The 13576-nt window shown below is 31.3% G+C and overlaps 3 protein-coding genes across 3 annotated transcripts; all 3 read right to left on the bottom strand.

Moving 5' to 3' along the window:
• Positions 1 to 4684: 4684 nt before the first annotated feature.
• LOC122724046 (auxin-responsive protein SAUR68-like) lies at positions 4685 to 6217 on the bottom strand. Its single transcript, XM_043958335.1, has 2 exons — positions 6133 to 6217; positions 4685 to 5349 (listed from the first exon to the last, which is right to left on the bottom strand). The coding sequence occupies exons 1-2, from the start codon at positions 6142 to 6144 to the stop codon at positions 4909 to 4911; spliced, it is 453 nt and encodes a 150-aa protein (XP_043814270.1). The 5' UTR covers positions 6145 to 6217; the 3' UTR covers positions 4685 to 4908.
• Positions 6218 to 7230: 1013 nt separating this feature from the next.
• On the bottom strand, positions 7231 to 7890 carry LOC110608436 (auxin-responsive protein SAUR68). Its single transcript, XM_021747651.2, has one exon. The coding sequence runs from the start codon at positions 7733 to 7735 to the stop codon at positions 7304 to 7306; it is 432 nt and encodes a 143-aa protein (XP_021603343.2). The 5' UTR covers positions 7736 to 7890; the 3' UTR covers positions 7231 to 7303.
• A 767-nt stretch (positions 7891 to 8657) lies between these two features.
• On the bottom strand, positions 8658 to 11756 carry LOC110608072 (disease resistance protein RPV1). Its single transcript, XM_021747283.2, has 5 exons — positions 11173 to 11756; positions 10477 to 11058; positions 10161 to 10325; positions 9680 to 9842; positions 8658 to 9593 (listed from the first exon to the last, which is right to left on the bottom strand). Exons 1-2 carry the CDS (start codon positions 11721 to 11723, stop codon positions 10791 to 10793), a joined length of 819 nt encoding a protein of 272 aa, XP_021602975.1. The 5' UTR covers positions 11724 to 11756; the 3' UTR covers positions 8658 to 9593; positions 9680 to 9842; positions 10161 to 10325; positions 10477 to 10790.
• Between the last annotated feature and the right edge of the window lie 1820 nt (positions 11757 to 13576).

Here is a 13576-nt window from a genome sequence, read left to right as displayed (position 1 = left end):
GTTCAAACATATATGGTGCTGTGATCTTGACAAATATATGGAAGCATTGGTAACACACTGCAACATGGATCAACTGTGCCTCTGAATTTGTGGTTCAGAAAAGACATGGACATGCTTAGAACTTGGTTGGCAGTCTAGATATGAGACCAATGTGGATGTGTTCCAATCCTAAAATTAATGTTGGTGTGATTATATGTGTTGCAATTTGTATTTGCTGTTTTGGTACGTTTTCTTTGTCGTGGTTGTCTGCATAAGTATAACGAAGTCAGCCGTTAACACTGATCTTATAGATGGCTGAAATCCACAACTTGAATCAAATTCTGATATTATATTAATTTTTAGAGAGAGTGCAGTCAAAATATTAATTATTAATTTATTTTTATATAAATTTATATAGGTGATTGAGTTATCACTAAATCACATTATTATTATTTTATTATTATTATTATTTATCAAGTTTAAAAAGTTGCCAAATTAGCAGCTTTTTAGTATATAGATCTTGATATTTTATTACTTTTAAAATTATATCATACGAATTATTTAATATTATAGAGGTAAGATTTACTTTTACGAGTTATATCAAAATTAATATATATTATATTTTTAAAATTTAATATTTTAATTTCTATATTTTAACTTTATCAAATTAAAACCCTTCAAAAAAAAAGGTATTTGTCAATTTAAAAAAGTTAAAATATAGATGTTAAACTATTTATTTTTAAAATATTGAAAAATATAAGTATTAATTTGATGAAATTTAAAAATAAAAAAATACTATACATTTAAGACTATTTTAGTCATTCAAAAACCTCGTCATATAATTTTTATCCATTTTATTTTTGACATATATTTAAGATATATAATTTTTTATTAATTTTTCAATTATATTTATTTTAAAAATATTTAATTTTATTAAATATTAATAGATATTTTGAGAAATTTTTTAAAAATAAAATAAAATTACAATAATAAATTTATAAGTTATTATAATATAAAAAAAGACGTGAATAATAATTTTAAGATAATAAAAAATAAATAAATAAAAATTATGTGAGAGAAAAAGTGTAAAAGTAACTTATTCTATTATAAAATTAGAAATATTTTAATTAATATGTGATTTTGATAGTTTAAATTAGACGATATTTTAGTTTTTAAATTATAGTTGATTTTTAATTTTTTTGGTATAGAACACTTTAATTCTCCAATTTATGTTTTTAATTTCTAACTAATATTGGTATAAAGATTAAATTATTAATTCTGAATTAATAAAAATTGAAATATATTTTAAGAGAAATTAATATTAGAATTTTTTTATAATTAACTTTTCTTTTAAAAAATTCTAAATTTTACTAATTTTTACCTTTGTATTCTGAAATTGTTTTATAATTTCATCTTGATATGTGATTATCGAATTAATTATTTTTTGTCAATATCAATTCTTAATTTTAAAATTGAGAATTCTATTAAATTGTGTCAATCCCTATGCATTGTTCTTGAATCTAATTGCAACTCTTCAAAAGCTGCAAATTGATAGTTGATTGCTTGTTTCTATATGTTGGAGATTGAAAAGACAATAATGCTTTTTCCACATCTCCGGTCTCACTAACTCTAAGAGCTCTTAATCGCAAGGCAAAGTAAGAGGCCCTTTGCTTGTTAACCCAAACTCTTCTTCTGCCATATTGCTTGGCAACAAATTTCCAAGACAAAAAAACTGAAATAATATTCATTAATTATATTAAAATTTAACAACTAAATATAATTTATTCTAAAAAAACTTCATTCTAACTTTTTACACATGTATAAACAGCTAAAATACTCAAGACTTTATTGCTTTCGAAATTATAAAAGAGTGCTCTATAATTTCAAGTATTTTTAATTTCAGGATCTGATATTGACTTTATTCTGTATCACTCTGTCACAAAGTAAATATCAGATCCCTGAAATAAAAAAAAATGGGAGAAACTTGTAATTCTTTGTATTTAAAAAAAAAAAACATTTTGACGTTAAAAAAAAAGCAAAATCTATAATGGGGTTTACAAAATTTATCCAAAATATTGCAGTATATCAAACAGGGAGCTCTGCCTCTCCTCCTCCCTGTGCACTGAAGATGCATGATCATAAGCTCCTTCAACAGGCATAGGTTGATTTGAAGAGCTAGGTTGAGCATCAAATTCTCTAGTACTTTTCTCAGCAGCTGCAGATTCGAGCAAAGGACTGGATTCCTCAGCTATCACTAAAAGATAACCATTCATGTCTGCCGTCACCATGTAGTTAATATCAGAAACTTATTCACACATCCAAATACAGGTTCCTCAGCTGGCACATAAAGATGATCATTCATGGTGGTCGTCTGGATGCTGTTAATATCCCAAACTTGATCTCCATTTCCATGGATGAGTTCCTGACCAGTTGGCATTAAAAGATGATAATTTATGGAGGACGTCTGCATGGAGTTAATATTCCAAACTTGATCCTCACGTCCATAGATGGGTTGAAAGCCATTGCTATAATGAGAAGGAGGTTGACAGATTTGGATTGGTTGCACACTATAGACAAAGTTGTTGTTGAATGTGTTGTTTATTGGCGGAGGATCATTGTCAACGGTATCCAAGATTGGCTGAGGAGGATCAGACCAAAGAGGAGGCAGCAAATAAGACCCATAACCATTCTCATATTCTTGGGAAATCATCAAAGAATTATCACACAGTAGAGACTGTGCAGTGAAAACATCATCAGCTTTTGGAATTTCTGTTTCAGCAATATTTACAGTTCCTCCATCTTTATCGTTCTTGTTTTTCTTGTCTTCTGCTTTGTTGCTGTAGATCTTGCATAGAACCCATTCATCCAACTAACCCACAAAAAATATAAACACATAAATTTTTTTTTTTTCTAGTTAAGATAATTTATCTATAGTTAACATAATTTATCTATAATTACAAGAATTTTTAAAATTTATATTAAAATATTGGCATGGAAATCTCATTAATTTATTATAATATTTTTAAAATTTTAAAAAATTTAATAATTAGTCACTGTGTTAATTTAATTTCAATGGGACTAACAATGGATATTTTTTTTTTATAATTAATGAATGAATAAAATGTTAAAACTATGAGAAAAATTAATTAATAAATTTTTTAAAATTTTGAAGATGTTTTCTGTGAACAAACTAATAAAATGAACTAAATAATAATTTATTTTAAAGAAAAAAAATGATGAATACCTGCTTAGGCTGCAGCGGGTTTTTGCCTCTGGCCGTAGCGCCTGAAGGAACAAGGCTTTGATGAAGAAGATATTCATGCATCTTCCAGTTGGTTTTGGTTCCATCACGCTGCTTCCCCTCATAATAATCCAAAGATTTTCTGAATCCCAGAGGTTTTTTTCCATCTAGGATTGCTTTATCACTTCCTGTAGGCTTCCAATATCCTAATTCCCCTGCGTTTCGTTTCGGTCTAGATCCATTCGGGTACTTTTTCTCCCTACTCGTGAAAAAATACCACTGGCTTTCTCTTTCTCTATTCAGTTTATAGGTTTCTGCAGCAAAACAAAGGAATAAAAAACCTTTATTGAAGAAGAAGAAGAACATGCACGCATGCAAAATTAATTCGATGTACCTGCCAGCTGTTGAGGGCTATAGTTATATAAATCAACCACATGAATCCTATTAGGAGGCAAGGGTTCATTGCTGATCTTTCTCAGCAAATAATAACGAATCAACTCATCATCACTAGGAGCAAACCGATATCCAACAGGCAACGAGTTGAAATATCTCTCAACGTCATCGCTACTAGTATTGCAATCTGCAGCAACTCCTTTGTTCTTGTTCTGATTTTGTTCCATTAGATTGACACCAAACACAAAATCAGAGAAGGTTTTGAATGAACGTATGTGTTCGTGTGGCTGTTGAAGTATTAATATGTTTGTGTCGATTTTTCAGACCATTACTCAGAAAAATTAGGTTTCCTTCTCTTAATGGAAATATGCATGAGGAAGTGTAATTAGATTAGGAGCAGGATTTCGAAATAATAGCCGTGTTTTGTGCTAATTCAAAATTGTTATGTTGTTATTATTAATTATGGATGCAGAGTTGTGGAAGGATTAGAAGTACTTGTTCAAGTATTTCTATAACATATTTTTCTTTTTTTTTTTCTGCAGAGTGGACAGCGAAGTAACCCTTTTCAGATTTTGCTTGTTTCTGTGTTTCCGATGGGTTGTGGGTGATTATTTTTCTCCTCATAGCGGCTTGCTTCTGCCATTTTCTTTCCATTTTGAGAAGCTTCTTGGGACTGATCATCTTGGTATTAAGTTGGTAGTGGAATTTGAATGAAGAAAAATCAGTAACGATAAAGTTCTTAAGATGAGAGTGAGACATAGAGAAGAAAATCTCTAGCCATCAGAATCACCAACATCATGGAATCCCCAAGAGCTGCTACCATGCAAAGCCCTAATATGAGGTACGCTTAATTTTATCTCAAATTACGAAAATCTTCATTACCCTGTTGCTAAAAATAGATTGAAAACACAGCATGATTTTCTTTATTATTTTAATTAGGTTTCGAGTGGGTTGCAATTTGTAACCTCATCTAATCACTCCACAGCCAGAGAATGAAAGCTCAATTCTAGTCGTCTTTTAATTAACAATACAAAGGGTGTTAGGAATTTTTTTGGAAGAACTGTGTCAATGGTAACTCATCATTTATAATTTTGGTTCCTAATCTCTTTTCTATATTTTGAACTGATTCTCTTATGTTAAAATGATGCGTGTAGGTTGATTCGTTGGACACAGCATTTCACATTTTGTGATTTGAAAATTATGAGGAATTACAATAATTGGGAAGGAACGAAATTTTTATGAAAAATATGAATTTACAATTGTATATGCATCTTTACAAATCTAACTGTGACTCTTTAGCAGCTGCAAATTGGTAATTGATGTCTTGTTGCTTGATGCTGGAAAGGCAAAGATGATGAACAACAATTGCTAGCTATGGACACAAGCCATGCTCTCTCTACATCTCTAGTAGCGTTCTGTCTGATCAGAGAAATTGCATATTCCATAAGATCTGCATCGCAAGTTAGTGTGAGTGGCCCCTCACTTTGCAATCCAAACTCTTCTTCTGCCATGTTGAATAGGTCTCTCATGATTTCATTGTTAAGATATTCCAGGGGAAGAAGGAAACGTTTTTTATCTGTGGAGTACACAACAAAATGGCCTTTCTCAGCTATTGATGAAGTATCTATACTTCCAATGTTTTGTGATGATGTGATTCTTCTTCGCCTCACAGCAGCCATCTTCTGCCATTTCTTGGCCAATTTCAGAAGTTTCTTGGTACTGATCATCTTGTTAGTCTATAAGAATGGAAGATTATGAGGGAAATAAAGTAAGAAAGCTTTAGATTCTAAAATACTGAATGCTACTTTTGATGGGTAGAAGGGAAAATAGGTGACTTGGTTATATATTCACACGGCCAGACAATCCATTTCATGCAGCTCCCACAATGCTGGGGTGCATGAAAGCAAACCCATGTGATAGGTGGTTGTGAAAGATTGTTTACAAGGTTGGCAATGTTTGATAATGAACCCATCTAGTTGAGCATAAGCATGTAATACATACATCCTTCTGTCTAATGGTTTAGCAGCAAAAAAGAATGGTGGGTCATGATCACATATCATAAGCTATTTGAACCACAAACAATGAAGATAAACTTATAAGCTCATTTGAATTTGGGTCTATTTTCTATGGGTACATTTAATGAAAGCCGATCTGTGTTTAAGAAATTCAACTATTAGTGAAAGTTTGGAAGTTTGTTCAATCTTAGTGCTGTGGCCTTGACAAATATGTGCTAGTATGTCTTGGAACAGCCAAAAAGACACATGGAATTTTTTGGCTCACATATGACATTGAGATACTTGTAACTTGGTTGGCAGCCAAATTAACTTCCTTGTCCCTTGACTTGCTTATTGATGGTGAGAGAAATTTTTTTTTTTCCTATCTGAAAATTAAGAAATAAGTAAAAAAATGAAATCGACAGGCAAAAGCAACACTAGAGATGTAGCTAAATGTATAGAAAATGTTAGAATCATGAAGAAGATAAGTAGACTTCATTCTACTTAGTGAGTTTCATTTCATACTTTTTGCCTCATGATTTTTTCCCCTTCTTTTGGGTGAGTTTCACTTTCTGTTCAGCTGGTAAGATCTGCAAAACATGGGAAAAATGTTTCTCTTAGGGACCCTCTAATACAATTAAGTTGGAGTTAATCCATTTGTCTAGAAAGAATGGACAAAATTTTAGAGTAGAGAGAACAAGAATAAGTTTGACTAGAGATATTATTACTAAATAATTACTTTGTATTAGTACATCAATTAAATGAACAGAAACAGACTATAAGAAAAAGAAACCATGTTTGTTTAAATGAAGATTATTGTTCTGCTTATAACTCGATGCACTCCTTGAACAATTTCCAACTTGCATTAGCCGAAGCTAGCTTTTCTTCTGCCTTATACCAGTCTTTAACTACTTTCTGGTTGAAGTCCAGTGAACTTCTTATGCTCTAACAGCTTTTCTTTCTTGAAAATCAAGCTCTAAATTCAATCTTTAATTCTTCCTCTTCCTCAGATATCATGAAAAGCTTAGCCTTTGAAGAATGGATCAGTTCTTGTACTTGGGCTGGATGTTTACTTTATTCAGCTTTCTTGACTTCTTGAAAAGAGCTGCTCTTTGAGCTTGGGTTCCCTCTGCAGTGGTCATAGAGCTAGAAACACTCCCCTTGATTTCTGCTAAACGGTCCATAGACTTTTGCAGGCTTTGCTTTCTCCTATAAATTAGAAAAATAATAAGTCAAAGTGTTGATAATGTTTTCAATTTCGTTGCTTGATGGATAGCTTCTAATGACGTATTGAAGTAATCTCTTAATGCCTGCTTCTGCTGCTACAAAGAGTCAAAGAAGGGATTATATCCTGACTTTTTTTACTTCAATGGGGTTGGAATATTCTAAAAAGAATATTCTAAAAACTTGACAATACCTTATAAGGGAGTTTCTGTAATTTTCTTGGGAAAAGGGTGTCAGTGGTAACTCAGCCTTTAATTTTGGTTCATAATCTCTTGGTATACATTTTAAACTGATTCTCATATGTCAAAATGATATGTGTAGGTTGATTTATTGGACACAACAATTCATCTATTGTGATTTGAAAATTATGGGTACTGACAATAATTGGGCAGGAACAAAAATTTTGTATTCTTTTATGAAATATATAAATGTACAATTGTATGTGCATCTTTACAAATCTAATTGTGACTCTTCAGAAGCTGCAAATTGGTAGTTGATGGCTTATGGCTTGATGCTGGAAATGGAAAGAAGATGAGCAGCAACTGGTACCTATGAACACCAGCAATGCTCTTTCCACATCTTTAGTAGCTCTTCGTCTAAGCAAAGCAACTGCATATTCCATAAGGTCTGCATCACATGGTAGTGTGAGTGGCCCCTCACTTTGCAATCCAAACTCTTCTTCTGCCATGTTCAAGAGCTCTTTGATGATTTCATTGTTAAGATATTCCAAGGGAAGAAGGAAGCGTTTTTTATCAGTAGAGTACACAACAAAATGGCCTTTCTCAGCTACTGATGCAGTATCTGTACTTCCAACATTTTGTGAGGATGTGATTCTTCTTCGCCTGATGGCAGCCATCTTCTGCCATTTCCTGGCCAATTTCAGAAGTTTGTTGCTACTGATCATCTTGTTAATCTTCTTTAAGAACTGAAAGTTGGGAGGGAAATAAAGGAAGAGGCCTTTATATTCTAAAGGAAAATTGTTGAATGCTTTTCTTTTGATGGGTATAAGGGAAAGTATTGACTTGGTTATATATTTACAAGGCCAGACAATCCATTTCATGGAGCTTCCACAAGGCAGGGGTGCATGAAAGCAAAACCATGTGATAGGTGGTTGTGGAAGATTGTTTACAAGCTTGGCATGTTTGATAATTAACCCATCTAGTTGTAGCATAAGCATATAATATATGCATCCTTCTGTCTTATGGGTTACCAGCAAAAAATAATGGTGGGTCATGATCACATATCATAAGCTATTTGAACCACAAACAATGAAGATCAACTTATAAGTTGATTTGAATCTGGATCTACCTTTGATGTGTACATTTAATGAATTCCAATCTGTAATGTATATGAGAAATTAAACTAGTGAAAGTTGGGAACTTTGTTCAAACTTAGTGCGGTGGCCTTGACAAATATCTGGTAGTATTGGCAACACAATGCAAGCTGGACCAAGTATGTCTTGGAACTGCCAAAGTGACGCACAGAATTTTATGGCTCACATAAGACATGGAAATACTTATAACTTGGTTGGCAGTGTACAGCTGAGACAAGTGTGGATGTGATGCAATCTAAAAGTGAATTTTGCAGTGTTTTGCAATTTTTCCATGATCTTACAAGTTGCAAGCGTCATACAATAACTTCCCTTTGTTCCTTGACTTGCTCGTTGATGGTGAGAGAATTTTTCTATATAAAAATTACGAAACAAGTAAATAAATGAAATTGACACGAAAAGCAGCACTTAATAGGTTCCTAAATGCTCATAAAATTTCCTATAATTATGAAGAAGATAAATAGACTTTACTATAAGTAGTGATCTCATTTCATACTTTTGGGTGTTCTGTAAGGAAGCCCATATACTGCCCTTGTGATTTCTTTTTCTTCTTTTGGGTAAGTTCCCACTGGCTGTTTCAGCAGGTGAGACCTGCAAACATAGGAAAAATATTTCTCATGGGGATCCTCTACTATTTAAGTTAGAGTAATCCATTTGTCTAGAAAGGATTGGTAGAATTTTAAAGTTCAGAGAATAAGAACAAGAATTTGGTATGACAGATCATTTTAGGAAGTAAAGACAATGTTCATTCATTTATTTTGCAGTAGGTACTTTATTATTACTTAGTAGCGACCAAATGAAAACTACATATAAAAGAAAACCATGTTTGCTTAAGCAAAGATACTTGTTCTGCTTATAACTCAATACATTCTTTGAACAATTTCCAGCTTGCGTTGGCGAAGACTAGCTTTTCTTTTGCCTTGAACCAGTTTTCATATGCTTGCTCAATTTCTCCATCTATCATGTTCTGTTCTGACAGATTAGTGGATACGATTTTCTTGGTCGTTTCCAATTGAAATTCAGTGGACTTCTTATGCTCTATCAGCTTTTCTTTCCTGGAAATCAAACTCTGAATTTGGATATCTAATTCTTCCTTTTCTTTAGATATCTTGGATATCTCAGCCTCTGAAGAACGGAGCTGTTCTTGTTCATGAGCCAGACTTTGCTTCAGCTTTCTGGACTTAATAAGGAGAGATTTTTTCTGAGCTTCGGTTCTCTCTGCAGTGGTCACGAAGTCAGGAACACTCCCTTTGAACTCTGTGAAACGATCCATAAGCTTTTGCAGGTTTGCTTTCTCATATAAATTAGCAGAATTATGAGTCAAGGTGCTGACAATTTTCTCGATGTTGTTAAAGGCATTGGCTTGATGGATTTCTTCTAATGACATGTTGAAGTAGTCTCCTAATTCTTGTTTCTTTTCCTGCAAAGTGTCCTGGAAGCAAATGAATATTAGAGTAAATCTTCGTTGTGGAAAATTGAATACATCAAATGGATGAAAAGATCATAAGGGGGATTTACCTTTGTGTCTTCTGAGTTATCTTCTTCGGCTTGTGCAGGAAGCTCCATTTCTGATTTTCACCATTGCTGCTTCATTGTAAACTTCTTGCTGCAAAAGTTTAACCTTTGGAGCTTTCAAAGTGCCAAATAACTTTTCTTGCTTTTCCATGAGAGATGGAGGAACCTTGTCAAAACAATTCCCGTTTCAGGTGTTATGGCCCATGTAAATGAAAGTTCTTACAAATGGAAGAAAGAACAGCTGATCATGGAATTAAATGGTGGTGTTTTTCTTTCACTTGAAAATTATCTAATAAGTGGAACAGAGTGAAATCCACAGCAACTTCGTTGAAAACCTTTTCAAGGTATAGTAAACACTCCTCCTTTTTAACCAATAACCTATTCAAGTCTCATCACATTCAATAATTAAATATAACAGCTCTATAAAAATAATTTTTCTTTTCAGAAATATGGAGAAGGCCCGATAATTAGAGAGAATCCATACCTTATTTTTTTCCTGCTGTGGAAAATCTTCTTTGGGAACAGCATCTTCCACTTCTAATTGAGGATTGGAGACTGGCGTTGGTGGGTGACCATTTGGTAGCGGCTCCACTTTCATTGTGGCTTTGTTGGGCTTGGTCTTTTTTGGGGACACCTCATATTCTATTTCCTACAATATAATTAAGCATAAGATGAGGTAGCATAATGTATATTTTACCCATACGACAGTTATATGCATAATGTTTATTAATGAATTTTTTGATTTTGAAAGATGGATTAAAATGTTGAAAATCCAAGCTTTAAGTTGGAGATGGGCTTACCAGAATGTTGAAGCTTCTATGTCCATGTATCAAAAGATTGTCATTATCTTCAATAGTGATGGTAAAGTCATCGACGAGGACCTTTTCAGCTGGGACATCAAACAATAATTTTTTAATCCTCATTGCATTCTCTTTGTTCAACTCCTTAAAAAAACAGACAACATCTAGAAATATGTTCTTGTCTCTGTTGATAGATCCTTCATAGTTTATATGAAGCACGTTCATGTTATTTTTATTTGGATCTCCAACTGATATGATGACTCTACTTCCAGGGCCAAACCAATCTTGCTTTCTAGCAAAATTCACTAGCTGTTCTAGTTTGTCCACTTCATCAAGCAAAATTCACTAACATGTTGGCTTTGCCACCTTTTCTTGTCTTTAGAACTGTCCCATATTTTTCTGCCCCATTGCAACCCATAAAATTTTATTGTGCCAATTTCTTCCCACTTCTCGTATAGCTTGAGCTTCATTTCCTCCACTTTAGAATTCAGTTGGACTAGCTGATTGCCAACAGTTGGGGCTGCCTTTCTCAGTTTACGTACTACTTTTTTTGCTATGATTCTAATCAACTTTGATTCAGATCTGCAGATGAGAAACAAAATAGTTTTACACGTAGTTAGACGGCAGTAGTGAAAAGGAAAGGGAAAAGAAAATGGTTTAAGTTTATATCATTAAACAGTAATCAGAGAGTGTTACCTGTAATTTTCCTTGTCCCAACCGCTTATCTCTGCAACTGTCTTAAGAGCATCCTTCCACTTTTCAACCTTCTGCTTATTGTTCTTGTACTTCTCTTCATACTTTCGAAAGATTTTCTTGTAAGGACCAGTTTGCTTGGCAACATGATCAGGTCTTACATCGAAGAAAACTGGGAGAATAATGTGACCCAAGAGCTTTCTACATTTAATAATCTTCACAAGCTCATCCAAACACCACCTTGAAGCTGCATAATTCTTGGAGAAAACGATGATGGAAATTCTCGATCTTTCGATTGCTCTTAGAAGTGCTTTTGAAATGAAACTTCCTCGTGGTAGGTTTTTGTCGTCCCTGTAAGCCTTCACTTGTCTCTCTAGCAGACCAGAAAGAAGATGGTCTGTGAAGTTACCTCTGGTGTCTTGGCCACTGAAGCTGAGAAAGACTTCGAACCTCCAAGAATGAGGTGCAGGAGAAGCAGCAGGAGATAGAGGAGCTGGAGAAGGAGGTGGATGAGGGTAAGAACGAGGGAGTTCTTCCATGGCCTCCAATGCCATTGGTAGCCTGATGTCTGTGCTTTGATTAATGGTATTCACTCACCTTGCAGGATAGCAAAGTCAGACTCGACTGATTCTTATATAGTAGTTTTTCCTCCTCGTAATTGCTTATCTGCAACAATTATTTTTAAAAGACCCATCGAATAAAAAAAATCTAAACATTTAAATTAATTTATTTTTATATCTAAAATTTTAAATTTTATATAATAAAATTAAATATTTTTCAATATATCATAATTATAATCAACAATATTAAATTACTCTTTTAATTTTATAATTTTTATCCATTTTTTTAATTGTTTCACAATTTATTTTATTTTTCAGACATATTAAAAATTAATTTTTAATTTTTTTCATCGTATCAAAAAATTATTTCGATTAAAAAAAATACTATTTTAATAGATTTCTGAAAAATTTAGAAATTAATTTATTAATAATGATAATATTTAAAAATTAAATATTAAAATTTTTTTAAAATATTTTTTAATAAAATAATTTTTTATTAATTTAATTTTAATTTTAAAAAATATATTAATAATATATAACAATGTTAATAAAATTTCAAATTCCACAAAATGGTTTTTTTATGAAAAAAGTTATTTCAAATAAAATAATTCTTTTAATTAAAAAACATTTTCCGCGTTCACAAATCTCAAACAATGTGAAAAAATTTTCCTACGCCATTGTTCCTGCTTTTTGAGATCTGGATCTGTAAAACAACAAATACTTAATTTGTCTTGTCTAATCTTGGTCACATGAGTTGTCGATGATGAAGTTACTTGGAATTTGCAAATGGATGAAAGTCAAGTTATTTACAATTATTTATTAAAGTCATGTTAATTATTCAAAATTATTTGTCACTTAATTCTAGAGTTTGATGCGTAGATCTCAATTATTTTTGGCAATTGTTATTTTTAATTAATAATTATTTAAATGAGAAATTTTTTGTTTTTTTTAAATAAGGGTGAGGAATAGAAATTTAAATCTATTAGAATACACTTTTCATCAGGTTAAGTCTCAGAATGCGAGAAATTTTTACCTTGAATAGAGAACTTTATTTATATTAAAGTTTAATTTATACTATTAAACAATAAAAAAAATTAGAAAATTATGTTTAAATTAGCTTCTACCATATTTTGTAATAAACTTACTATTATTTTAATAACAATAGCAATGGTTGATTTGATAGATAAATACATTTTCAAAAAAGGACCATTTACAAGAAAATCTAAAATTTTTACTATTTTATAATTTAATTTAAAATTTTTTAAAATTAATAAAAAAATTTTAAAATTATAAATTTTATTACAATTATATTGAAATTTAAAATTTAAATTAGAAAAAGTGTGTTTTATTAATTTTGGCAATATAATATATATTATTTTATTATATTAATATACTTAGATAAATATTATTGATGTAAAAAATTTAAAATTTTTAACTATATTATAATTTAATCTAAAATTTTAAAAATTAATATACTCAAATCATAATCCCTAAATTTATTTTTTTTTACTACTAAATTTTTAAAATTCTATTATGATATTTTAATTTTATCTATTTAGTGTGAGAAATCATAACAAAAATTTTTTTATTTATTTTTTATTTTTAATTCTCTTAATTTTTTTTATTTTTAATGATATATACACTTAATATAATATGTGTATTTATATTTACGCTAACTTAAACTATTGAGTAGTAACCACATGAATTGTTTTATCAAAAGTTATCTGATATTTCATTTCTTAAAATCTTTGGTTCTCTGTGTTCTATAGCTACATTAACTATTGCTAGAACCAAATTTGACTCTAGAGTAAAGAAATGCATCTTCGACACAAACCTGAAACTAAAAG

Source organism: Manihot esculenta, chromosome 7, assembly GCF_001659605.2.
Source record: "Manihot esculenta cultivar AM560-2 chromosome 7, M.esculenta_v8, whole genome shotgun sequence".
NCBI lineage: Eukaryota > Viridiplantae > Streptophyta > Magnoliopsida > Malpighiales > Euphorbiaceae > Manihot > Manihot esculenta.
This window is presented reverse-complemented; position numbering and strand designations above follow the sequence as displayed.

Excerpts from the sequence above, each read along its gene's own strand:
- LOC110608436 (XM_021747651.2), bottom strand. The coding sequence starts at position 7,735 with ATGATCAGTAGCAACAAACTTCTGAAATTGGCCAGGAAATGGCAGAAG.
- LOC110608072 (XM_021747283.2), bottom strand. The coding sequence starts at position 11,723 with ATGGCATTGGAGGCCATGGAAGAACTCCCTCGTTCTTACCCTCATCCA. Across the intron at positions 11,059-11,172 it reads TGGGACAAGGAAAATTACAG|ATCTGAATCAAAGTTGATTA; the intron begins GTAACACTCTCT and ends TCTCATCTGCAG.